Source organism: Papaver somniferum, unplaced genomic scaffold (assembly GCF_003573695.1).
Source record: "Papaver somniferum cultivar HN1 unplaced genomic scaffold, ASM357369v1 unplaced-scaffold_135, whole genome shotgun sequence".
Classification (NCBI taxonomy): domain Eukaryota; kingdom Viridiplantae; phylum Streptophyta; class Magnoliopsida; order Ranunculales; family Papaveraceae; genus Papaver; species Papaver somniferum.
Window position 1 is genome coordinate 1,342,698 of NW_020622713.1, and position 21,448 is coordinate 1,364,145.

Sequence of the window (21,448 nt, forward strand, 5' to 3'; positions counted from 1 at the left end):
TGATGCTGCCTCTGCAATCAATAAGCGTATTGTTTCAATTCTAGCGACTGGTGCGAAGACTTCATCGAAATCTATGCCTGATTATTGTACGTACCCTTTAGCTACAAGCCTAGCTTTGTATTTGTTGATAGTACCATCAGCATTCCATTTTATCTTGAAGATCCACTTGAGACCAATCACTTTTACCCCACTCGGCTTATCAACTAAAAACCAGGTCTTGTTTTTGTTGATTGAAACAATTTCTTCTCCACATGCTTGTGTCCATTTAGTCGAGACCTTTGCTTCCTAAATTCCTTGGTTCATCATTAACAGAAAGTAGCATATCTCACATTCTTCCACGGCTTGAAGAACATAATCCTCCAATATTGTGGCTTATGTAGTCTTGTTGATTTTCGCAGTGGAAAGATTGATTACTTGAGCTCCATCGTTTTCTTTTTCTTCTTCTTCTTCGTTATTCTCTGCGTTTTCATATTCTCTTCTTCTTCTTGATGATCATCGTGTTTCATGTGTTTGTGATTATGGGTCCTTCTCCTTCATCAATTACTTGACCCCATCTCATGTGAAACATTCCTGGATCCCTACTTGGTCCATCATTAGTTTCTTTCCAGTTCCAGTTTGCTTTTTCATCGAATACCACATCTCGACTCACTATTACTTTTCGTTGTTGGATTGAATAATCTGTAAGCTTTGGATCCAGGCTCAATTCCTAGATGCACAAGAGTCTGAGATCGATCATCCAGTTTCTTAAGAGTTGCAGAATCAACTTTTGCGTATGCTTTGCAACCAAACACTCTTAAATGATCTATGTTTGGTTTTCTCTTTCGCAAACTTTCATATGGAGTCATGTCTTTCAGAGCTTTCGTAGGTATTGTTTATTAGGTATGTGGAGTGTCGTACAGCTTCTCCCCATAGATAATTAGGTACCTGCATAGCCTTTAAAAAACTTCTTGTCATCTCCATTAGAGTCCTGTTTCTCCTCTCCACCACTCCGTTTTGTTGTTGTGGTAGCCTCGAACCATCTTGTTCTGAGACATTTTTAAGGTTCTAAACTTATGTGTCCTAACCTTGCGTGCCACTTCCATGTCTGATCTTCCAGTCTCATATTCAGACACAATGGCCTTCCAATCATGAGACTTATCTTAGAGTCTATTCTGTGAGCGTGAGACTCTAACTAAAAGTCTTCCACTTGGGTCATGAACTGTTAGATAATCTTGTCGCATTCTAACATCACATCCAACTTCTGTAGCTTGTCCTAAACTTAGAATGTTGCTTTGTAAGTTTGGGATGAAGTAGATGTTTGTGACAAGCTTCTGTTCTCCGGTCTTGCTCTGAAATAGAATTGATCCTTTCCCTTCAATTTCTACAGAAGATCCATCCCCAAACTTCACTTGTCCTTTGATTTTCTCATTGAGTTCAGAAAAGTAGTGTCTCTTACCAGTCATGTGATTGCTGGCTCCATTATCTAAATACCAGATTCCTTCTTCTCCATCCTTTGATTCGTAGTTCTTTGGTATTAGTTTCCCTTCGTTTAAGAATACAACTTCGTGCATGAAAAGAGTTGTATCTGCTTCCCTTGTTTCATTCTTGTTTGCTTCTTCCATCTTTTGTATTCTTTCAGGGCATACAGAGGAGAAGTGTCCTGGTTTATCACATCTGTAACAAATAATGTTTGATCTATCCTTCTTTTCTTTTTGGTTTTGATCATTCTGACTTGTTGTTCTATCTTGTGAGTTAAACCTTCCTCCCCTTCCTCGGCCTCTGTTTACTCTACCACCTCTTCCACGACCTCTTCCTCTTGTCGCAGAGTTTTGTTGGTAAGAGTTTGTGTACAAGAGTTTTCCTTGAGTTTCTCCATTGTTTTTCATCAAGGATTCTCTCTTCATATGCTTTCAATCTTCCAATTATATCTTCATAGCTAGTCTTCTTTAAATCTAAGACTTGTTCGAGAGAAGCTATGATATGAATATACTTGGATCTTGGTAAACTATTGAGAAACTTCTTTACCAGTTTATCTTCATCAATGGATTGTCCAAGTGACGCAGCTTTTGAGGCTATCTCTGATAGCTTTCCTGCAAAGCTATCAATAGTATCAGTGTCTTTCATCTTCATTCTTTCAAATTCAGACATTAAGGTTTGCAGACGGGCTTCTTTAACTCGATCAGCTCCGAGATTACGTGCCTTTATTGCATCCCAAATTTTCTTTGAAGTTTCTTGTTCACCAACTTGTAGAACAAGACATTCTGGTATTGCTTGAAAGAGTAATCCTATAGCGATGTTGTTTTATCTGCATCATCTGTCCTGGTTCAATTGTATCCCACTTGTAGATTTTCATCAGTACCTTCATTCTCATGGCCCATACTGTGTAGTTTGTGGCGCTGAGGATTGGAACTTGTATTGATGGTGGCGTGAACTGTTTTGCACCCACAATGGTGGTTTCGTTTTCCATGGCTCAGAAACTAGCTCTGATACCAATTAATGGCAACTGCAAGATGAAACTTAGCTTATATAAAGACAACTCTCTTTATTGATGTTTAGAAAATCTCTCAAAACTAAACACAAAGCTCTAATCTTGCTCATATGATCAACCACAACTTTGGTGATCATATATATATAGAACTATGAATTCCTTTTCCTAGTCCTATTACCTTATTACATGTCTTTCCTTTTCTTAGAACTAGATGACTTCTAATTCCCTTAGGATTACATCAATTTCCTAATCTTGTCCTAACCAGCTTGTTAGTGACTTCTATGTTGAAGTTAATCCAACAAGAAGATGTAGTAGAAGTTCAAAAACAGTCAAATTTGGTTGATTAGTTACCTTGAGATGTTAAAGCGAAAGGGAAAACATGGGAGTGGATAAATATTACGTGGAAGCCATGATCACAAGCAAACTGGGTTTCTCATCAGTATCTATGACTGTGAGGATGAGATAATATTCCATCATGACACCGGAGAAAAAGTAGGCATAGAAATAATTATCTTGGTGTCTATGAATAAGTCTGTCACCTTTCGATCGAACATTCTTGCATTTTTTGCGTCAGAATTACTGGATCCACTTCTGATTTTCTTTTCTCACAACTGCGAGAGAATAACAAGTCCAACTGCACTAGAAAGAGTGAAATTTGATAGTTTTAATGGTGCAAGGTTAATTTGAGAAGGCAATTAGAAACCAAAAATTTACATATTTCATTTCATCACTTGATTTGATTGCAAAATGAATTGCTAAACAAGAGAAAGCAACTCAATGTATTGATATGCGTGGAACCAGGCATATTGTATCAATTCCTCCCCAGAATACCTAGCGGCCAATCATGTGTTTTTACTAGTTCTTGCATGGAAAATTAATAATCCTCATACAAAATTCTCCAACTGATCTTATGCAATGAACCACTCCAAAAGACACCGGGCCTGGAAAACGTAATCATAAGATGCATGGAGGGTATCACCAGCAAACTCGAACAGTTTTTCTTCTTCTTCTTTTTTTAATATTTTTTGTTAGCAAATAAATTCATTATAATAATGAAAAGCCATAAAGAAACTACGTATATAATGAAAATCCATACAGAAACTACAACTTATTATGCTTCATAAAATAAAAAAGTAAAAACTACAACTTCAACTTCATGAGACAAAAATTGTCATGAAAAAAACAAACAGAAACCACACAACTTGAAATTCATGCAACAAAGACTGTCTTGAAAAATTAACGAAAAGGAAAGAAACTACTACAACGTAAGAAAACATAATTAAAGAACATCATTCTTTTCACCACGAATTTCACCACGAAGACGCCTTGCTAATCTCATATATTTATCCTTGATTGTGATTCTCTTATCATGAAGTGCGCACAAGAGGGAGTCTTCAAACATTACTATTAAATAATCTTCAGCAGCCATTTGAAGAGTAAGAAGAGCATGGCTCTGGAATCGAAAGTCTGGTTTCAATGCTTGAGCAATTTCACGAACTAATCTCTGGAAAGACAACTTCTTGATTAAAAGTTCAGTACTCGTCTGGTATTTCGTTATTTCACGAAGAGCTACTGTTCCAGGATGGAAGCGATGTGGCTTTCTAACTCTTTCAGGTGCTGCTGTTGGTTTCCTTGGATTGTGGATACCAGGGCCGGACCTAAAATGCCAATGTTTCTTACGAGCCATTGATGGAACGAAGAGGAGATCTGAGAATTTGGAAACGGAAAGGCAGATAACGAAAAATAGGAGTTTCTAATATTTTATTCATGGGAGAGGGTAGTTCTTGTTGGTATTTATAATAGCAGTGGTCATGACGGTTTGAAAGTACAAAACGTGGTCACAACGGTTTCAGAAGTAAGTCGACGTGGAAGCCGGATAGGTTTCTGATTTCAAGGAAAACACATATTCTGTATGCTCAATATTGTTTGCTCTCATTGGTTGAAGAGTTTGTTTTTTCTTACAGATCCGTGCCTTTTAAGTGTACTGTGTTTTCTTTTGTTTTTTTCCGTGAGAATAATTGTCGAACTGCTGTAACCGACCAACTACAGGTATGTCAAGGTAGTACAGTCTGTGCAGATCCAGTTGTATGGAGGGAATTTGAACAGTTTGATTTTTAATCGTTTCAATTCACTTATCATTTATTCATTACAGGAGTCGGTTGAAAACCTATATGCAACCTAGTAGGAATAAAATTAGGAACACCTTCATTGGTGAACCAGTAAAATTGTTACGTAATCCTGATTTTCTTTCTTGTCATTATTTTATTGGATAAAAATCGTTACAAGAAACTAGTTGGAAAAGATTTGTGATAGCACAAGTTTTGAAACTGCTGAACGTACGTTGGACCCAAAGCACACATATTGTTGAGGTGGAATAACCCAGGCAGTGCAGGCACAGCACTAGACTTTAAACGGACACAACACCTACAAATACTCTTTAAGAAAAGATAGATGCTTGCATTAGCTTTTTGCATAGTCATGAGTCATGACTTTTACAACTTTGGTCCAATTTACAGTCACTCTCTCTGCGTACAATTTCAGTCCTCTTGTCTTTTTATAAGTTAAGAGCAGTTCCTAAAGCTTCTTCTAGTATCAAATGGTATTCAAAACTTGGTAGGTGACATTGTGAGCCAGTAAATCTTACGGGTTGATAATATCAGGAGATAACACTCGACAGACTAAGCTGTCCTTCCATTCAGCAAATATTGCTTTATGATAATGAAAATGATTATCAAAATACACCATGCTTTTGTTGGGATCTCTTGAGTACATGGGCTTCTTCGCCTCGTCGTCTTGCTCATGAAATATTTTCACACCTTTCACCATTTCATCCATCACATTTTTAGGAACCCCATGGTTAATCAACTGAAAGAATCCGGACGTCTCTGACGCATGTCAAATTTCGTTGACAATCTCCTCATGTCGTTGTTCATATCCGACATCATTCTTGTTCATCCATGCAACCCCTTCAAGGTCAATCACCGTAGTCTCAAATTTACTACTATTCTCACTGTTAACACAATTTTTAAGCACATGAAACTCCTCCTCCTCCTCAGCGAGCTCATCATCTGGTCGAACAAAGATCCTAGGGATTTTCGATACTGCTCCAGCATCAAAAACTCCTTTAACACCAGTTTTTGTGTCATCAAATACCTTCAAATCTTTGATACGATCGTAACTAGCCAACTCATGTCCGCCAAGGAATTCTCGACCATAGTTGGGATCATTATTATGCATGATCTGAAAATAGAAGTAACAGAGAACAAACTACACCCAACATTTCTTCTATAACACGTTGAATCAATCTCTGCTTCTTCTTGTGCCTTTGAAACTTTAATTCCAAACTCCATTGGTATCTTAGTTGGATTACAAGTTTCAAGTCCTGCTTCTTTCAGAATTCTCCTTGCATAAGCTTCTTGTTTAATCTGAATCCCATCTACTCCTTGATGGACTTCTATGCCAAGGTAATAAGTGAGTTTTCCGAGGTCTGACATCAAACTTTGATGACATTTCTCTCTTGAACTCATTGATCACCTTAAGGGAGTTCCAGTCAAAAATAGATCATCTACATAGACTGCAATCACTAGTAGTGTCCCTTTTCTTCTTTTCTGTATAAGAGTTTCTTTAGAACACTTTATGAATCTCATTCCCTTTAAGATTTGATCTAACTTTGTATTCCAGTCTCGAGGGGCTTGTCTTAGACCATAGAGAGCTTTTGATAACTTGTAAACTTTATGCTCTTGTCCCTTTACTTCGAAAACTTCCGGTTGTTCTACATACACGTCTTCTTGCAATTCACCATGTAAGAACGCCGTCTTAACGTCTAAGTGGTGAATTTCCCATGAGTTTGATGCTGCCTCTGCAATCAATAAGCGTATTGTTTCAATTCTAGCGACTGGTGCGAAGACTTCATCGAAATCTATGCCTGATTCTTGTACGTACCCTTTAGCTACAAGCCTCGCTTTGTATTTGTTGATAGTACCATCAGCATTCCATTTTATCTTGAAGATCCACTTGAGACCAATCACTTTTACCCCACTCGGCTTATCAACTAAAAACCAGGTCTTGTTTTTGTTGATTGAAACAATTTCTTCTCCACATGCTTGTGTCCATTTAGACGAGACCTTTGCTTCCTTAAATCTCCTTGGTTCGTCATTAACAGAAAGTAGCATTATCTCACATTCTTCCACGGCTTGAAGAACATAATCCTCCAAATATTGTGGCTTATGTATCCGTCTTGTTGATTTCGCAGTGGAATAGATTGATCTACTTGAGCTCCATCGTTTTCTTCTTCTTCTTCTTCTTCGTTATTCTCTGCATTTTCGATGTTCTCTTCTTCTTCTTGATGATCATCGTCGTTTTCATCAGTGTTGGTGATTATGGGTCCTTCTCTTGCATCAATTACTTGACCCCATCTCATGTGAAACATTCCTGGATCCCTACTTGGTCCATCATTAGTTTCTTTCCAGTTCCAGTTTGCTTTTTCATCAAATACCACATCTCGACTCACTATTACTCTTTTCGTTGTTGGATTGAATAATTTGTAAGCTTTTGATCCAGGCTCAATTCCTAGATGCATAAGAGTCTGAGATCGATCATCCAGTTTCTTAAGAGTTGCAGAATCAACTTTTGCGTATGCTTTGCAACCAAACACTCTTAAATGATATATGTTTGGTTTTCTCTTTCGCAAACTTTCATATGGAGTTATGTCTTTCAGAGCTTTCGTAGGTATCCTGTTTATTAGGTATGTGGAGTGTCGTACAGCTTCTCCCCATAGATAATTAGCTACCTGCATAGCCTTTAAATAAATTCTTGCCATCTCCATTAGAGTCCTGTTTCTCCTCTCCACCGCTCCGTTTTGTTGTGGTGTATATGGTGCTGTGAGTTTCCTTCGAACCATCTTGTTCTGAGACATTGCCTTTAAAGTTCTAAAGCTCATGTGTCCAAACCTTGCGTGCCACTTCCATGTCTGATATTCCAGTCTCATATTCAGACACAATGGCCTTCCAATCATGAGACTTATCTTATAGAGTCTATTCTGTGAGCGTGAGACTCTAACTAAAAGTCTTCCACTTGGGTCATGAACTGTTAGATAATCTTGTCGCATTCTAACATCACATTCAACTTCTGTAGCTTGTCCTAAACTTAGAATGTTGCTTTGTAAGTTTGGGATGAAGTAGATGTTTGTGACAAGCTTATGTTCTCCGGTCTTGCTCTGAAATAGAATTGATCCTTTCCCTTCAATTTCTACAGAAGATCCATCCCCAAACTTCACTTGTCCTTTGATTTTCTCATTGAGTTCAGAAAAGTAGTGTCTCTTACCAGTCATGTGATTGCTGGATCCATTATCTAAATACCAGATTCCTTCTTCTCCATCCTTTGATTCGTAGTTCTTTGGTATTAGTTTCCCTTCGTTTAAGAATACAACTTCGTGCATGAAAAGAGCTGTATCTGCTTCCCTTGTTTCATTCTTGTTTGCTTCTTCCATCTTTTGTATTCTTTCAGGGCATACAGAGGAGAAGTGTCCTGGTTTATCACATCTGTAACAAATAATGTTTGATCTGTCCTTTTTTTCTTTTTATTGGTTTTGATCATTCTGACTTGTTGTTCTATCTTGTGAGTTAAACCTTCCTCCCCTTCCTCGGCCTCTGTTTACTCTACCACCTCTTCCACGACCTCTTCCTCTTGTCGCAGAGTTTTGTTGGTAAGAGTTTGTGTACAAGAGTTTTCCTTGAGTTTCTCCATTGTTTTATTCATCAAGGATTCTATCTTCATATGCTTTCAATCTTCCAATTATATCTTCATAGCTAGTCTTCTTTAAATCTAAGACTTGTTCGAGAGAAGCTATGATATGAATATACTTGGATCTTGGTAAACTATTGAGAAAATTCTTTACCAGTTTATCTTCATCAATGGATTGTCCAAGTGACGCAGCTTTTGAGGCTATCTCTGATAGCTTTCCTGCAAAGCTATCAATAGTATCAGTGTCTTTCATCTTCATTCTTTCAAATTCAGACATTAAGGTTTGCAGACGGGCTTCTTTAACTCGATCAGCTCCGAGATTACGTGCCTTTATTGCATCCCAAATTTTCTTTGAAGTTTCTTGTTCACCAACTTGTAGAACAAGACATTCTGGTATTGCTTGAAAGAGTAATCCTATAGCGATGTTGTTCTTATCTGCATCATCTGTTCCTGGTTCAATTGTATCCCACACCTTGTAGATTTTCATCAGTACCTTCATTCTCATGGCCCATACTGTGTAGTTTGTGGCGCTGAGGATTGGAACTTGTATTGATGGTTGCGTGAACTGTTTTGCACACACAATGGTGGTTTCGTTTTCCATGGCTCAGAAACTAGCTCTGATACCAATTAATGGCAACTGCAAGATGAAACTTAGCTTATATAAAGAAAACTCTCTTTATTGATGTTTATAAAATCTCTCAAAACTAAACACAAAGCTCTAATCTTGCTCATATGATCAACCACAACTTTGGTGATCATATATATATAGAACTATGAATTCCTTTTCCTAGTCCTATTACCTTATTACATGTCTTTCCTTTTCTTAGAACTAGATGACTTCTAATTCCCTTAGGATTACATCAATTTCCTAATCTTGTCCTAACCAGCTTGTTAGTGACTTCTATGTTGAAGTTAATCCAACAAGAAGATGTAGTAGAAGTTCAAAAACAGTCAAATTTGGTTGATTAGTACCTTGAGATGTTGAAAGCGAAAGGGAAAACATGGGAGTGGATAAATATTACGTGGAAGCCATGATCACAAGCAAACTGGGTTTCTCATCAGTATCTATGACTGTGAGGATGAGATAATATCTTCCATCATGACACCGGAGAAAAAGTAGGCATAGAAATAATTATCTTGGTGTCTATGAATAAGTCTGTCACCTTTCGATCGAACATTCTTGCATTTTTTGCGTCAGAATTACTGGATCCACTTCTGATTTTCTTTTCTCACAACTGCGAGAGAATAACAAGTCCAACTGCACTAGAAAGAGTGAAATTTGATAGTTTTAATGGTGCAAGGTTAATTTGAGAAGGCAATTAGAAACCAAAAATTTACATATTTCATTTCATCACTTGATTTGATTGCAAAATGAATTGCTAAACAAGAGAAAGCAACTCAATGTATTGATATGCGTGGAACCAGGCATATTGTATCAATTCCTGCCCCAGAATACCTAGCGGCCAATCATGTGTTTTTACTAGTTCTTGCATGGCAAATTAATAATCCTCATACAAAATTCTCCAACGCTGATCTTATGCAATGAACCACTCCAAAAGACACCGGGCCTGGAAAACGTAATCATAAGATGCATGGAGGGTATCACCAGCAAGACTCGAACAGTTTCTTCTTCTTCTTCTTTTTTTTTTAATATTTTTTTGTTAGCAAATAAATTTCATTTATAATAATGAAAAGCCATAAAGAAACTACGATTAATGAAAATCCATACAGAAACTACAACTTATTATGCTTCATAAAATAAAAAAGTAAAAACTACAACTTCAACTTCATGAGACAAAAATTGTCATGAAAAAAACAAACAGAAACCACACAACTTGAAATTCATGCAACAAAGACTGTCTTGAAAAATTAACGAAAAGGAAAGAAACTACTACAACGTAAGAAAACATAATTAAAGAACATCATTCTTTTCACCATGAATTTCACCACGAAGACGCCTTGCTAATCTCATATATTTATCCTTGATTGTGATTCTCTTATCATGAAGTGCGCACAAGAGGGAGTCTTCAAACATTACTATTAAATAATCTTCAGCAGCCATTTGAAGAGTAAGAAGAGCATGGCTCTGGAATCGAAAGTCTGGTTTCAATGCTTGAGCAATTTCACGAACTAATCTCTGGAAAGAAAACTTCTTGATTAAAAGTTCAGTACTCGTCTGGTATTTCGTTATTTCACGAAGAGCTACTGTTCCAGGACGGAAGCGATGTGGCTTTCTAACTCTTTCAGGTGCTGTTGTTGGTTGCCTTGTATTGTGGCTACCAGGGCCGGACCTAAAATGCCAATGTTTCTTACGAGCCATTGATGGAACGAAGAGGAGATCTGAGAATTTGGAAACGGAAAGGCAGATAACGAAAAATAGGAGTTTCTAATCTTTTATTCATGGGAGAGGGTAGTTCTTGTTGGTATTTATAATAGCAGTGGTCATGACGGTTTGAAAGTACAAAACGTGGTCACAGCGGTTTCAGAATTAAGTCGACGTGGAAGCCGGATAGGTTTCTGATTTCAAGGAAAACACATATTCTGTATGCTCACTATTGTTTGCTCTCATTGGTTGAAGAGTTTGTTTTTTCTTACAGATCCGTGCCTTTTAAGTGTACTGTGTTTTCTTTTGTTTTTTTCCGTGAGAATAATTGTCGAACTGCTGTAACCGACCAACTACAGGTATGTCAAGGTAGTACAGTCTGTGCAGATCCAGTTGTACGGAGGGAATTTGAACAGTTTGATTTTTAATCGTTTCAATTCACTTATCATTTATTCATTACAGGAGTCGGTTGAAAACCTATATGCAACCTAGTAGGAATAAAATTAGGAACACCTTCATTGGTGAACCAGTAAAATTGTTACGTAATCCTGATTTTCTTTCTTGTCATTATTTTATTGGATAAAAATCGTTACAAGAAACTAGTTGGAAAAGATTTGTGATAGCACAAGTTTTGAAACTGCTGAACGTACGTTGGACCCAAAGCACACATATTGTTGAGGTGGAATAACCCAGGCAGTGCAGGCACAGCACTAGACTTTAAACGGACACAACACCTACAAATACTCTTTAAGAAAAGATAGATGCTTGCATTAGCTTTTTGCATAGTCATGAGTCATGACTTTTACAACTTTGGTCCAATTTACGGTCACTCTCTCTGCGTACAATTTCAGTCCTCTTGTCTCTTTATAAGTTAAGAGCAGTTCCTAAAGCTTCTTCTAGTATCAAATGGTATTCAAAACTTGGTAGGTGACATTGTGAGCCGAAGTATCAATAAATACTTCTTCACCCGGTCAAGCAGCAAGATACTGCTGTGGAAGCAGCCTAAACATTCAGTAGTAAGGTTATGTTGTTCTTCTTGTATTTTGCTTTTGTTTTCAGAAATATCTTATTCCGGAATAGAATGGTTGAAATGTGTAGTCCAGACTTCTTCAAATGACTGATCTTTTGCTTACATGAGCATTTTGTATAGGTTGCTTGATTTTTATAATTTGTTAAGAACTCGTCGAAGTCTGACTTCGTTAACTTAAATGGTGGTTCTTGATAATTAAATCATACTTGCGGTCTCACCTCAGTACGTACCTAGAAATAGTATTGGGCTAAATTCCTGCAGTTGATTACAAATACACAGTATAAAGCTGCAACTTTTATGAGTTTACCGTCACTTAGAATCACCAACTGAATCTTATTAAAACTCTTAATCACGAACTGGTAAGCCAATTACCATAATGCACAAGATTTTAAGATATGCATCTGGAAAGGATTACATACTGAAGCAAGACCAAAGTGTGTGCCTCACTCAGGTTTAAGGCTAACAATGGCACTAATGAAACTGAAATCACAAGGTGTAATAAAAAAAGGTCTTTACTAGAAAAGACCGAATGAACTCAGCTCGGATGGAGTTTAAGAGTTGCCTCATCTACCATTTTACACTCAAAGCCAAAGGTGCTACCTTTTCCATATTTTACTTCTGGGTTTTTCACATTTCACTTATTTCTTCAATTTTGGGGTGTTTGAGTAACAAATATTGCACAGATTGAAATTGGGGGTTTAGGGTTTTCAGTTCTGCTCAAGATTTATTGATTTATTCAAGAGTAATTGCCCAATCCAGCATTAAGGAATGGGGTATGTGTTTCCATCTAGTTGATTGATTTGATATTATAAGAGAAATTATCACATCAAAATCATCTTCCAGCACTTTTACTTGTTAGTAGAGTAAACTCAGCTCAGATTACGTGGTATATGAAGTGATTGGAAGCAAAGATTAGAAATTTTGGGGGATTTTTCACTTCAAGTCTTGAAATTGGACTCCGGGAGCTACTCATTAGTCATTTATACACTCAAAGGTACTTCTTTTACCATCTTTTACTTCTGGGTTAGAAAAATTAGAGGTTAGGGTTTTGCTTCTGCTTAGAGTGGTGGTTCATTCTAATTAGGGACTACAAATTTTGGGGCTTTTTTTAACTATAACGACTAATGCTCATCAAAATTGGAATTTAGGGATTTTGTTTCATTGAAGAAATTGGAGATCGGGGTTTTGAAAAACAAATTTTGGGGGTTTACCAAAAGTATTGCTGCAGAAATATGTGGATTCTCGATCTGCAATCTAGAATTATCTAAAAGACTCCTTTCAAGGTGTCCAGTTCTTGAAACTTTATGTATATCTCAATGTGCTTTAAAAACTGATAAACAAAGGAATATGATTGTTGATTCTGTCAGCCTTAAGGAGTTTCTGTACCATTTTTATCGTTTGCCGCTAAATGATACTGTGACTAGCATCATCAAGTTATGTGCTCCAAATCTGAAAGACATCGATTGCAGATCTTTTTTGACACAAGATTTTTCTTTAGAAAACTCTTCTCCCCTCTCCGGGGTAAATTTTAACATGTTTCTCAAAGAAGAGAAGGGAGAAGGTGAGAATGCAGATGCATATTCCAAACTGCCTTCAGAGGAAAAAGAAACATATGCTAAACGTATGATGAAATTTCTAGGAGCGGTGCATATGGTGAATGATATGATATTATCACCTGGATTCCTTGAGGTATGGGTGCTTCCTCTCTTCGAACCTGTTAACATATCTGTGGAAATGGTTTAAAGTTTAAACATGTTTTATTGCCTAGTCAAAATCTATGAGAAGGGCAAGGGTCTTGCTGCTTTAGTACCCCGACTTTCGTTACTTATAAGAGGTTATTAGCTTTTATGATGATACATCTTGGTTATCGATCGAGGTGATTGTCATTTTTTTGTTTCTTTCCCAGGTCTAGGATAAGGAGGACAAGTTGACATCAAAGATTGTCAAAAGTTTTGTTATTCCAATCTAGTATGAGGTCGTTTATATAGTTTAAATACAACTATTCCTCTCTTAAAAAAAATTTACTACAGTTAAGCGAGATTTTAGCTGCTATACTAATTTAATAAATCTATTTTGTTTCTCAAGGTGCTCTCACAAGCTCCTGACTTGTTAGATTGTTAACCCCCTGTCTTATGTAATCTACAATCTCTGGTGTTGGAAATGTGGTGCACAAGAGGTTGCTTGCGGGCTATAGCATACTTACTCAGCATTTCTCCTGATATAGATACAATTTACCTTGATTCAAAGCAGGTAACATCCAACCAAGCTCTTCTTTTTCCAATTTGGTTTGCAATGTCATACCAAGAGTTCTAATACAACATCTACGTTTTTGGCCTATCTCATTTTTCGGCACTTATTTTGTTTAACATTTTTGGAACCCCTGAGGTGCTTCTTATTTGGTATATTATTCTTTATCAGTAAGCGACCAATCTGTTGTGATTTTTCATTTTTTGGATACAGTCTAATTTAGCGGACGTTGGAGATGACTGGGAAGCTGGACTGTCATTGCCGGGAATGTTGTCTCACCTCAAGTATGTCCAGATTGAAGAAGTTATCTTAGACTTTCGTTCTTGTGTTGGCTCGCCTGATAGACTGATACAAATTGAGCAATTTAAGGATAAGCTAAGAGCAGTTCCTACAGCTTCTTCAAGTATCGAACTGGTGTTCAATTAGTAGGTAACATTATGACCTTATTCTAGAACTTGCAACAAATTGTAGTCAGATGAAAGGTTATCAGATGCAGACACTTCTATACTCGGTCCCAAAGCAAGAATATACTGTGGGAACCTAAATATTGATTTATATTTTATTGTTTTTGAGTGAGAACTGAACACTGGCAATACAAGATTTCCCTTGCGGAGTCTATTTTGGTGTTTGCTCCTTTTGTTTTTGCAGTATGTATGTTATTTTGTATGAAAATAGTTATCCATATGTCTATTTGGTTAAACGGGTGTTTGGCTGAAACTGTGTGTGATTTCAATAATAGGGTGAAAACTAGGTGGTGTTGGCGAACGTGACCAAAACTAAATGTATTTTGGTATTTGGACGTTTCTGTGCTTACCTTTTTATTTTATGACCTGTTTTTCCCTGGCCATACCCAACATCCGATTTTTTCTTTTTACAGTTACCGGTTATTATTTAACTGTGGCTTACGTGGGTGTTGGGATAGCACATCCAGACACCGTATAAATGTCGAGAGGATAGGCATAAGGGATGCTATCAGAGTCCCGACATCAACTTTTATGGACTCCCGACACTGGATATTTGGATTTCATTATACGTTTGCTAAACGTGATTACCAAAAAATTATACAATCATTAGTGAAATAGTTATTATTAATCGGCCTCGATGTCTAGATGTTGTTACTCAAATCTTTTATTTCTCGTCTTACTCTTCACTTCTATTTCTTCCATTTTTCTTTTTCCACGGAACACACACCACACCCATCTTCTTTTTCTTCATGTTCCTGGTTCTTGTTATTTCCTTTTCTGGTCATGTTCATATTGTTCTCTTGTCAGTTCCACTGATCTGTAATCTGAGGTATGAAAAATCCGTTTTCCTAAAATCTTGATGTAAACCCTAGAAATTGGATTTCTAATCTTTTTCCCATTTTGACTTCCACGTCTGGATATAGATTGAAAATTAGGCTAGGGTATTGATGTTTTATATGTTTATGCATCTTTGATGTTTTCTTTTTGGGTTCAGTTTCATCTTTGATGATAATGTTAAACTGGATATAAATTTTGATTTTGATTTCATGGGTTTAATAGGCAATTTCTTAGTGTTAGATTCGAATTTTGGTTACAAAATTATGCCACTGTTTGATTTTGGTTGTTCGGATTTTAAAGAGGAATTAAAGCAAACATCTGATATGGTTGTACATATCAATAACAAACTAGCATGTTTGTACATACTAGGGTACTTCTCATATTGTGTAACTGTGTTGAATTTTTAATATTTTGATGTTACTATGTTGAATTTTTGGTGTTCGATGAACACTCATTTTTGATAGAACAATTTTTGGAGATGTATGAGCTGGTTTAGTGCTGCTCATAGAGAGCTCCTGTCTCTCTAGTAGTGTTGGTGAAGCAAGACTCTCTTAAACTATAAAATCACTGTTATTAATTTTCTTGCTCAGGTTACAACTGATGATAGAAATGCCTATTTATAGGCTACAATGGATTCTCTAGTTTTGTCTAGAGTTTTCCTTTGTCAATCATTCATTACAACCGTCTTTGACTAGCACCACATCCCTAGAATACTCTAGGATACATCACACTTATCAATTTCTTTTTGTATACAGAACTCTCTGGTCTTGGCAACAAACTGACATGGTGACTCTTGTTTGTTCATTCTAGGCTGATAAGCAATAACTGTGTGAAGACATGAAGAGAGGACTAGGTATCACCATCAGTGACAAGCAGGGTCTCACTGGTTGTAAACGGGGAATTGAAGCGGGTAGAGGTTCTCCTGAACAGTCATACCAGCACCTAGTCAGTCACAGTAACATGCTTGTAGAACACAACCCAGGAACGCAAACAGCAATTGAACCCGATAAAATGGTGTTTTTTTGTATAATTTTTTTGCGCTGGGCGTATCATTACAAGGATTCAAGTCTTGGTGTAGACCCGTATTTGTTGTGTATGGTATGCATCTAAGTGGGGAACGCAGAGGAACTCTACTTTCGGCAATTGGGTATGATGCCAATGGAAAAATGTACCCTATTGCGTTTTCCATTGTTGATTCTGAGAACGATGATTCATGTTTATGGTTCATGCAAAAGTTATTCAATGCGCTTGGTCACGAGTATTCGGTGAGAAAGGATCTAGTTGTGTGTTCAGACAGATCGGAAGGCTTCGAATCAGCGATTGCGGAAGTGTTTTCTGAAGCATGCCATGTGTACTGCGCATACCATATTAAAGGTATCTAACAACAACACTTTATAGTCGTCTTACATTTATTAGATACTCATCTCTTTTAAAGTTTAGACCTTAAGCTATGTAGCGCGGGACAGCTCCTAGTTATCTTTGCCGATGTAGTTTACATATAATATTGAGGGCATATTCAGTTGTCATTTTTTCACAATGCAGGGAATATTATCAGGAGGTACCACAACTTCGCCGCTGCTAAGGCATTTATGAGAGTTGCGCAAGCTTACACTATAGATGGTTATCGGAGGGCTATGTTACAAGTCAAAAAGGATAAGGAAGTTTTTTCCTATGTGCAGGAACTTCATCCAAGGCATTGGGCTAGGGTGAAAGCCAAGAGAGCCCGTTATACTCTCATGACAACAAACATCTGTGAGAGTTGGAATAACCTACTTTTGAAGGCTAGAGATCTCCCTATAACCCATTTAGTGGGTTTCATTCGAACAGAGCTGATGGAAGGGTTGGATTGCAGGATTGCAGCCGTAGTGTTAGCTGGAGAAGTTGGATTGCAGGTACCCAATGTTGGCGCGGTGGTCAATCATCCAACTGCAACAGCGCCAGCCCCAGCCAAAGCATAAATCAGACCTTTCTGGATGATTTCCGATTCTCTTGTTTAGAATGTACGTTTTTATTTTGAACCAAAACATTGTCATGCGCTTTAACCTTCAAGTACCCTTGCAAAGTAAAACTCTTCTGGTTATGTAAGTTGTTAAGCCTTATAAGGCAATGAACTTTATCAGTGTTAACTATGTTTTAAAATTCAGCGTCCTGGAAAATTTATCTATATCGTTATATTAGAAGAACAAGCAAACTAAAGGTCGTCTTGCTTGTCCAAGGCTTATCAACAATATAAGTCATTTGTAAACTGACATAATAATAGGTTCCATTCGTGTGCAGCTATTATCCACGATGTTCTTCTAGTGTGCAGCTATTATCCGCAAAAAGAATAATATGTTGTGCAGGAAATATTTACAACTTATTATGGTCCCTAAAACCTGTGCAGGAAATATCCACAAAAAAAAATCTTACCAAATCTCTCTTCGAAACAATTATCTATTGATTCTAACTGAATAATCTAATTCATCAGAAACAAACATTTGAAAATCAACAACCATAAACCATCTATAAATAAAGATCACTACAATATCCACGGTGTTCTTCTAGTGTGCAGCTATTATCCGCAACAAGAATAATATGTTGTGCAAGAAATATCTACAACTTATTATGGTCCCTAAAACCTGTGCAGGAAATATCCACAAAAAAAAATTGTACCAGAAACAATTATCTATTGATTCTAACTCAATAATCTAATTCATCAGAAACAAACATTTGAAAATCAACAACCATGAACAATCTAGAAATAGAGATCACTACAATATCCATTTAAAGTGCAGGCACCCATATCCTTGATATCACTTTCAGGCCCATCCAGATATATAGCCAGCCTCAGATTCACAACTGACAATCACATGTCATTTGAAGTTGGCATTGTAAATGAAAAAACCGGATTGGTTAAATGCTAACTGAACTGTATGAAAATCATAAACTGCGGGTAAGCAGTTTTTGATTGGAAATCAAAAATGCTAACATTGGAAATCAAAAACCATTTTCTTAAACACAAGTACACAACAACAAGAAATGAAAAAACCCAGGCTCCCATGTGAAGTTGAATTTTTTCGGTGGGTTTCTTTAACAAGAATGGTACGATGTTCGGTTTGAATATAATGAGAAAATTCAAAAGAAAAAGTTAAATTATTTCTTACATATGAGTAAGAAACTATACTAAAAAAAAACAAATGACCCTAGAGAGAAAATTACAGGCTTGCAGCATGATGGTGCAAAACAGATTAACCATTTACATTGACGTCTTCAAGGACCACGGCTTTCATTCAGCTTAAACTGCAACTGCAATTGGTGTGGGGTGGAAGCATCTGTCACGCATGTGAATGGCACACGCGGAATCCTGTGCTTGTAAACAAGGTTGTTCAGGTGAATAAAAATGGATACGTCGAAATATGTTGTTGGGACCAAACCATCTGAACAACCCTTGTTTACAAATATTCTTAGCGTGCAGCTGTTATCCACGGTGATACGGAAAGACCATAATAGTAAAGGGTGTTAGTTAGACATATCTTCAACCATAGAGTTTTCTTTAAAAGGAAGGGAAACTATATGTTTTTTCATCTCGCCTCTGCAATCTTAGAGTGAAACAAGAATATTAACTCAGAGACTCAATTTCATTCTCATCTCAAAACAACCATGGTAAATGAAAGAGATATTGTTGAGGACGGTTTCAATGGGATTCCACCATCCTCAATTTCAATATCAAATTCACCAGCCTTGTAGAACCAACCTCAATTTCAATCTCAACTCTCCGCACCTCAATTTAAGTCTCATTCTCCATTTATGAATAACAGTTATGAAGTTGGGAGTAGCAGTTCTGGTGGTGTTAGTGGCAATGAAAATTGTGTTGGTGGTGATGATGGTGATAAAGGTAAATACCCAAAGGAAACTCCCAAACCAAGTGAGACAGATGGGAGTTCTGGTAATGGATGGATTATAACTGCAACCAACCCCCGATTTGGAACTCTTGGAACTCTTACTGCGCTTGAAGGTGTTGCACTTGTGGGTGATCGATTTTTGGTCGCCGGTGGAAGGCAGATGGGTTTTCAGACGATAGTGTTGTCCTCTGAGACAAGATCACATATACGTATGCTTGCAGCGGGATTGGAGATAGATGGGGGTTATGGTAATGGATGGATTATAAATGCGACCCATCCCCGATTTGGAACTATTCCTGTGCTTGAAGGTGTTGCTCTTGTGGCTGATCTATTTTTGGTCTCCGGTGGAGTGCAGATGGGATTTGAGACCACAGTTTCCTTCTGATATAAGATCACTTATCCGTATGCTTGCATTGAGACCCAGAGATTCATATGAACCAGCTCTTCTTGATTCTTCGTTACGGCCTCCACCAATGTCGCATGAGGTTCAACTATATGCATAAATGGAGTTGGCATCAGATTATATCATTATCTATTACTTTCAACAACCAACATCCCTAGATAAATTGGAAATAGAACACAAATGTCAGGAAAATAGTAGTTAGTTACTTATCCTGTTGATCAAAGCCACAAGAATCAGATCGGAAACTTCCTTCATTGAAAATGTTCTGGTTATCATCTTTAGATTCAATACCAGCCTCAAGTTTAGAAGATTCCATTCGTCTCCAGAACGTCGTAAATTCTTGAGGTATTTCGTCCAAGGGCGTTACATCCATTTCTGAAGGACGACCCTGCCATGTTATATCAAAACAAAGTCAAATTAACATGAAGCCACCGACCAAAACAAAAAAAAAACACGATGTCTGGAAATCGTTTTCAACCATTATTATCTGGATTCATCACTAGTCAAGTTTTCCTCTTAACTTATGTGCATAACAAATTAACAAGGTTTATATGAGATTTTAACTTATAGCACAACCACAATTTGCAAATTTACTCACAATAGTTCTCTTTATCGCGGTCATTTCCTGTCTCACTTCCATCAGTATCTGCAGCAGTGCACTAGTCTGAACGTTAGTATGCTCTAGTTGAGTCTTCAAGCCATTCACGTCGCTACGAATTTGACCTAAACCAGAATCCATACTCTTCTTCCCATATTCCAGGATCTCATCTTCATGCTCCATACCATCAGGCACGTTTCCCGGAACACGACCTTCATACTTCCGTAACAGACCTTCAGCCTCGAGATCCTCCCACTGTTTATAACTGAGGGGTCCTCCAGCCTCGAGATCCTCCCACTGTTTATAACTGAGGGGTCCTTCAACTACCCCAAGATTACTAACAGTTCCGAATCATTGTGATAACACTTTATTTCTTCACCCACCCTCATTTCTGAACATGCCACTGATTCACATAGCTGTAGATGTCGAACTACTTTCGTACACAACACATCAAGAATAAGGGGGCGCCACCCTTCAACTGTATTCTTTTTCCCCCATTCTCCATGCACATCCGGAAAACAACGAAAGGAACCAAACCTGCGGTAAAAACAAAAACTATCAAAACAACAATTACCAGATACTAGACATGCAGAAAATATTAGTCCAATCACTTTTACCACCAAAACTTGTGGCATTCCTTTTGGCTTTACAGTTGGTTTACTAATCATATTTCTTGCAGTCTCTTTTTTCATTTGAGATTTGATTGCAGAGTCACTTTCAAACAGAGTCGCCTTGTACACCCTTTCACCCCATGGATAATTGTTGAACTCTGAGATATTGTCCACCAAGTGCCACAAATCGTCAGCAATTCCATGTATGTTTTGTGTCCCCAACAAAAACATGTTAACCGCATACACTAATGACACCTTCACCCTATCTTCAACCGGACATGGAACCGGTTCTACGTCTTTATATCCTGCCTGACGGTCGTGCATTTTCTTAGATATGGTTGCACTGGCATCACTTGTTTTACTATCATTGGTTTCTCTGTCAACCTTCTCTACCCGATCCTGTGAGATTGTTTTTCAAAATAGAAAGTCATACAAATCCTGTCCCACGATTGCTTTATTTTTGGAAAAATACTTTTGCCTGAGTTTTGAGTCTTTTGACGCCCCCGATTGAGAGTCCGATTGAGAGTCAACATCGAGAGCTCTAACCCTCGAATACCGAAATCTAAGACCGGATATCAGAGCAAAGTCCGTCTTTCGGAAATACAATTCTTTGTCTGCAACTCTGAAATACATTTCTTCATTTTGCCTTCTTTCAGGTTCGACTTTGATCTGCCGACTCATTAGAAAACAAAATATTGCAGAGGACCAACTCTGTTCTTCGGGAATGTCCATTAAATGCCCGATCGCAGTTGTCCTGAACAAGTGTTTCTCATCTTTAGAAAGCACCTTCCACAAGTCTTGTAGTGTTCCCAAACTCGAGTAATTGCTCATGCCAAAGGCGAATC

General features: G+C 37.5%; 4 protein-coding genes across 8 annotated transcripts; 2 read left to right on the forward strand and 2 right to left on the reverse strand.

The window, feature by feature from the left end:
• Positions 1-3,746: 3,746 nt before the first annotated feature.
• LOC113333857 (histone H3.3-like) lies at positions 3,747-4,154 on the reverse strand. The gene has a single exon (XM_026580231.1). It carries the CDS (start codon positions 4,152-4,154, stop codon positions 3,747-3,749), a length of 408 nt encoding a protein of 135 aa, XP_026436016.1.
• Positions 4,155-10,121: 5,967 nt separating this feature from the next.
• On the reverse strand, positions 10,122-10,529 carry LOC113333858 (histone H3.3-like). The gene has a single exon (XM_026580232.1). The coding sequence runs from the start codon at positions 10,527-10,529 to the stop codon at positions 10,122-10,124; it is 408 nt and encodes a 135-aa protein (XP_026436017.1).
• A 1,416-nt stretch (positions 10,530-11,945) lies between these two features.
• Positions 11,946-14,817, forward strand: LOC113333988. Of its 5 annotated transcripts, XR_003352493.1 has the most exons (5): positions 11,946-12,556; positions 12,711-13,251; positions 13,648-13,812; positions 14,023-14,238; positions 14,687-14,817. XR_003352493.1 is itself a non-coding variant. In XM_026580338.1 (2 exons), exons 1-2 carry the CDS (start codon positions 13,723-13,725, stop codon positions 14,233-14,235), a joined length of 303 nt encoding a protein of 100 aa, XP_026436123.1. In that variant the 5' UTR covers positions 13,271-13,722; the 3' UTR covers positions 14,236-14,521. The 5 variants fall into 5 exon arrangements, 1 of the variants encoding a protein (XP_026436123.1); XR_003352491.1 differs by lacking the exon at positions 14,687-14,817 and having other exon boundaries at positions 14,023-14,521; XR_003352492.1 differs by lacking the exon at positions 14,687-14,817 and having other exon boundaries at positions 13,061-13,251; positions 14,023-14,521.
• A 1,130-nt stretch (positions 14,818-15,947) lies between these two features.
• On the forward strand, positions 15,948-17,305 carry LOC113333859. Its single transcript, XM_026580233.1, has 4 exons — positions 15,948-16,065; positions 16,170-16,484; positions 16,653-17,002; positions 17,255-17,305. The coding sequence occupies exons 1-4, from the start codon at positions 15,948-15,950 to the stop codon at positions 17,303-17,305; spliced, it is 834 nt and encodes a 277-aa protein (XP_026436018.1).
• Positions 17,306-21,448: the final 4,143 nt, after the last annotated feature.

What these genes read in the sequence shown, in the direction of transcription:
- LOC113333857 (XM_026580231.1), bottom strand. Translation starts at nt 4,154, where the DNA reads ATGGCTCGTAAGAAACATTGGCATTTTAGGTCCGGCCCTGGTATCCAC.
- LOC113333858 (XM_026580232.1), bottom strand. Translation starts at nt 10,529, where the DNA reads ATGGCTCGTAAGAAACATTGGCATTTTAGGTCCGGCCCTGGTAGCCAC.
- LOC113333988 (XM_026580338.1), top strand. Translation starts at nt 13,723, where the DNA reads ATGTGGTGCACAAGAGGTTGCTTGCGGGCTATAGCATACTTACTCAGC. An exon ending in TTTACCTTGATTCAAAGCAG is followed by an intron (nt 13,813 to 14,022) that starts GTAACATCCAAC and finishes TTTTGGATACAG; the next exon opens with TCTAATTTAGCGGACGTTGG.
- LOC113333859 (XM_026580233.1), top strand. Translation starts at nt 15,948, where the DNA reads ATGAAGAGAGGACTAGGTATCACCATCAGTGACAAGCAGGGTCTCACT. An exon ending in CTGCGCATACCATATTAAAG is followed by an intron (nt 16,485 to 16,652) that starts GTATCTAACAAC and finishes TTCACAATGCAG; the next exon opens with GGAATATTATCAGGAGGTAC. An exon ending in CTGGAGAAGTTGGATTGCAG is followed by an intron (nt 17,003 to 17,254) that starts GTACCCAATGTT and finishes TTTAAAATTCAG; the next exon opens with CGTCCTGGAAAATTTATCTA.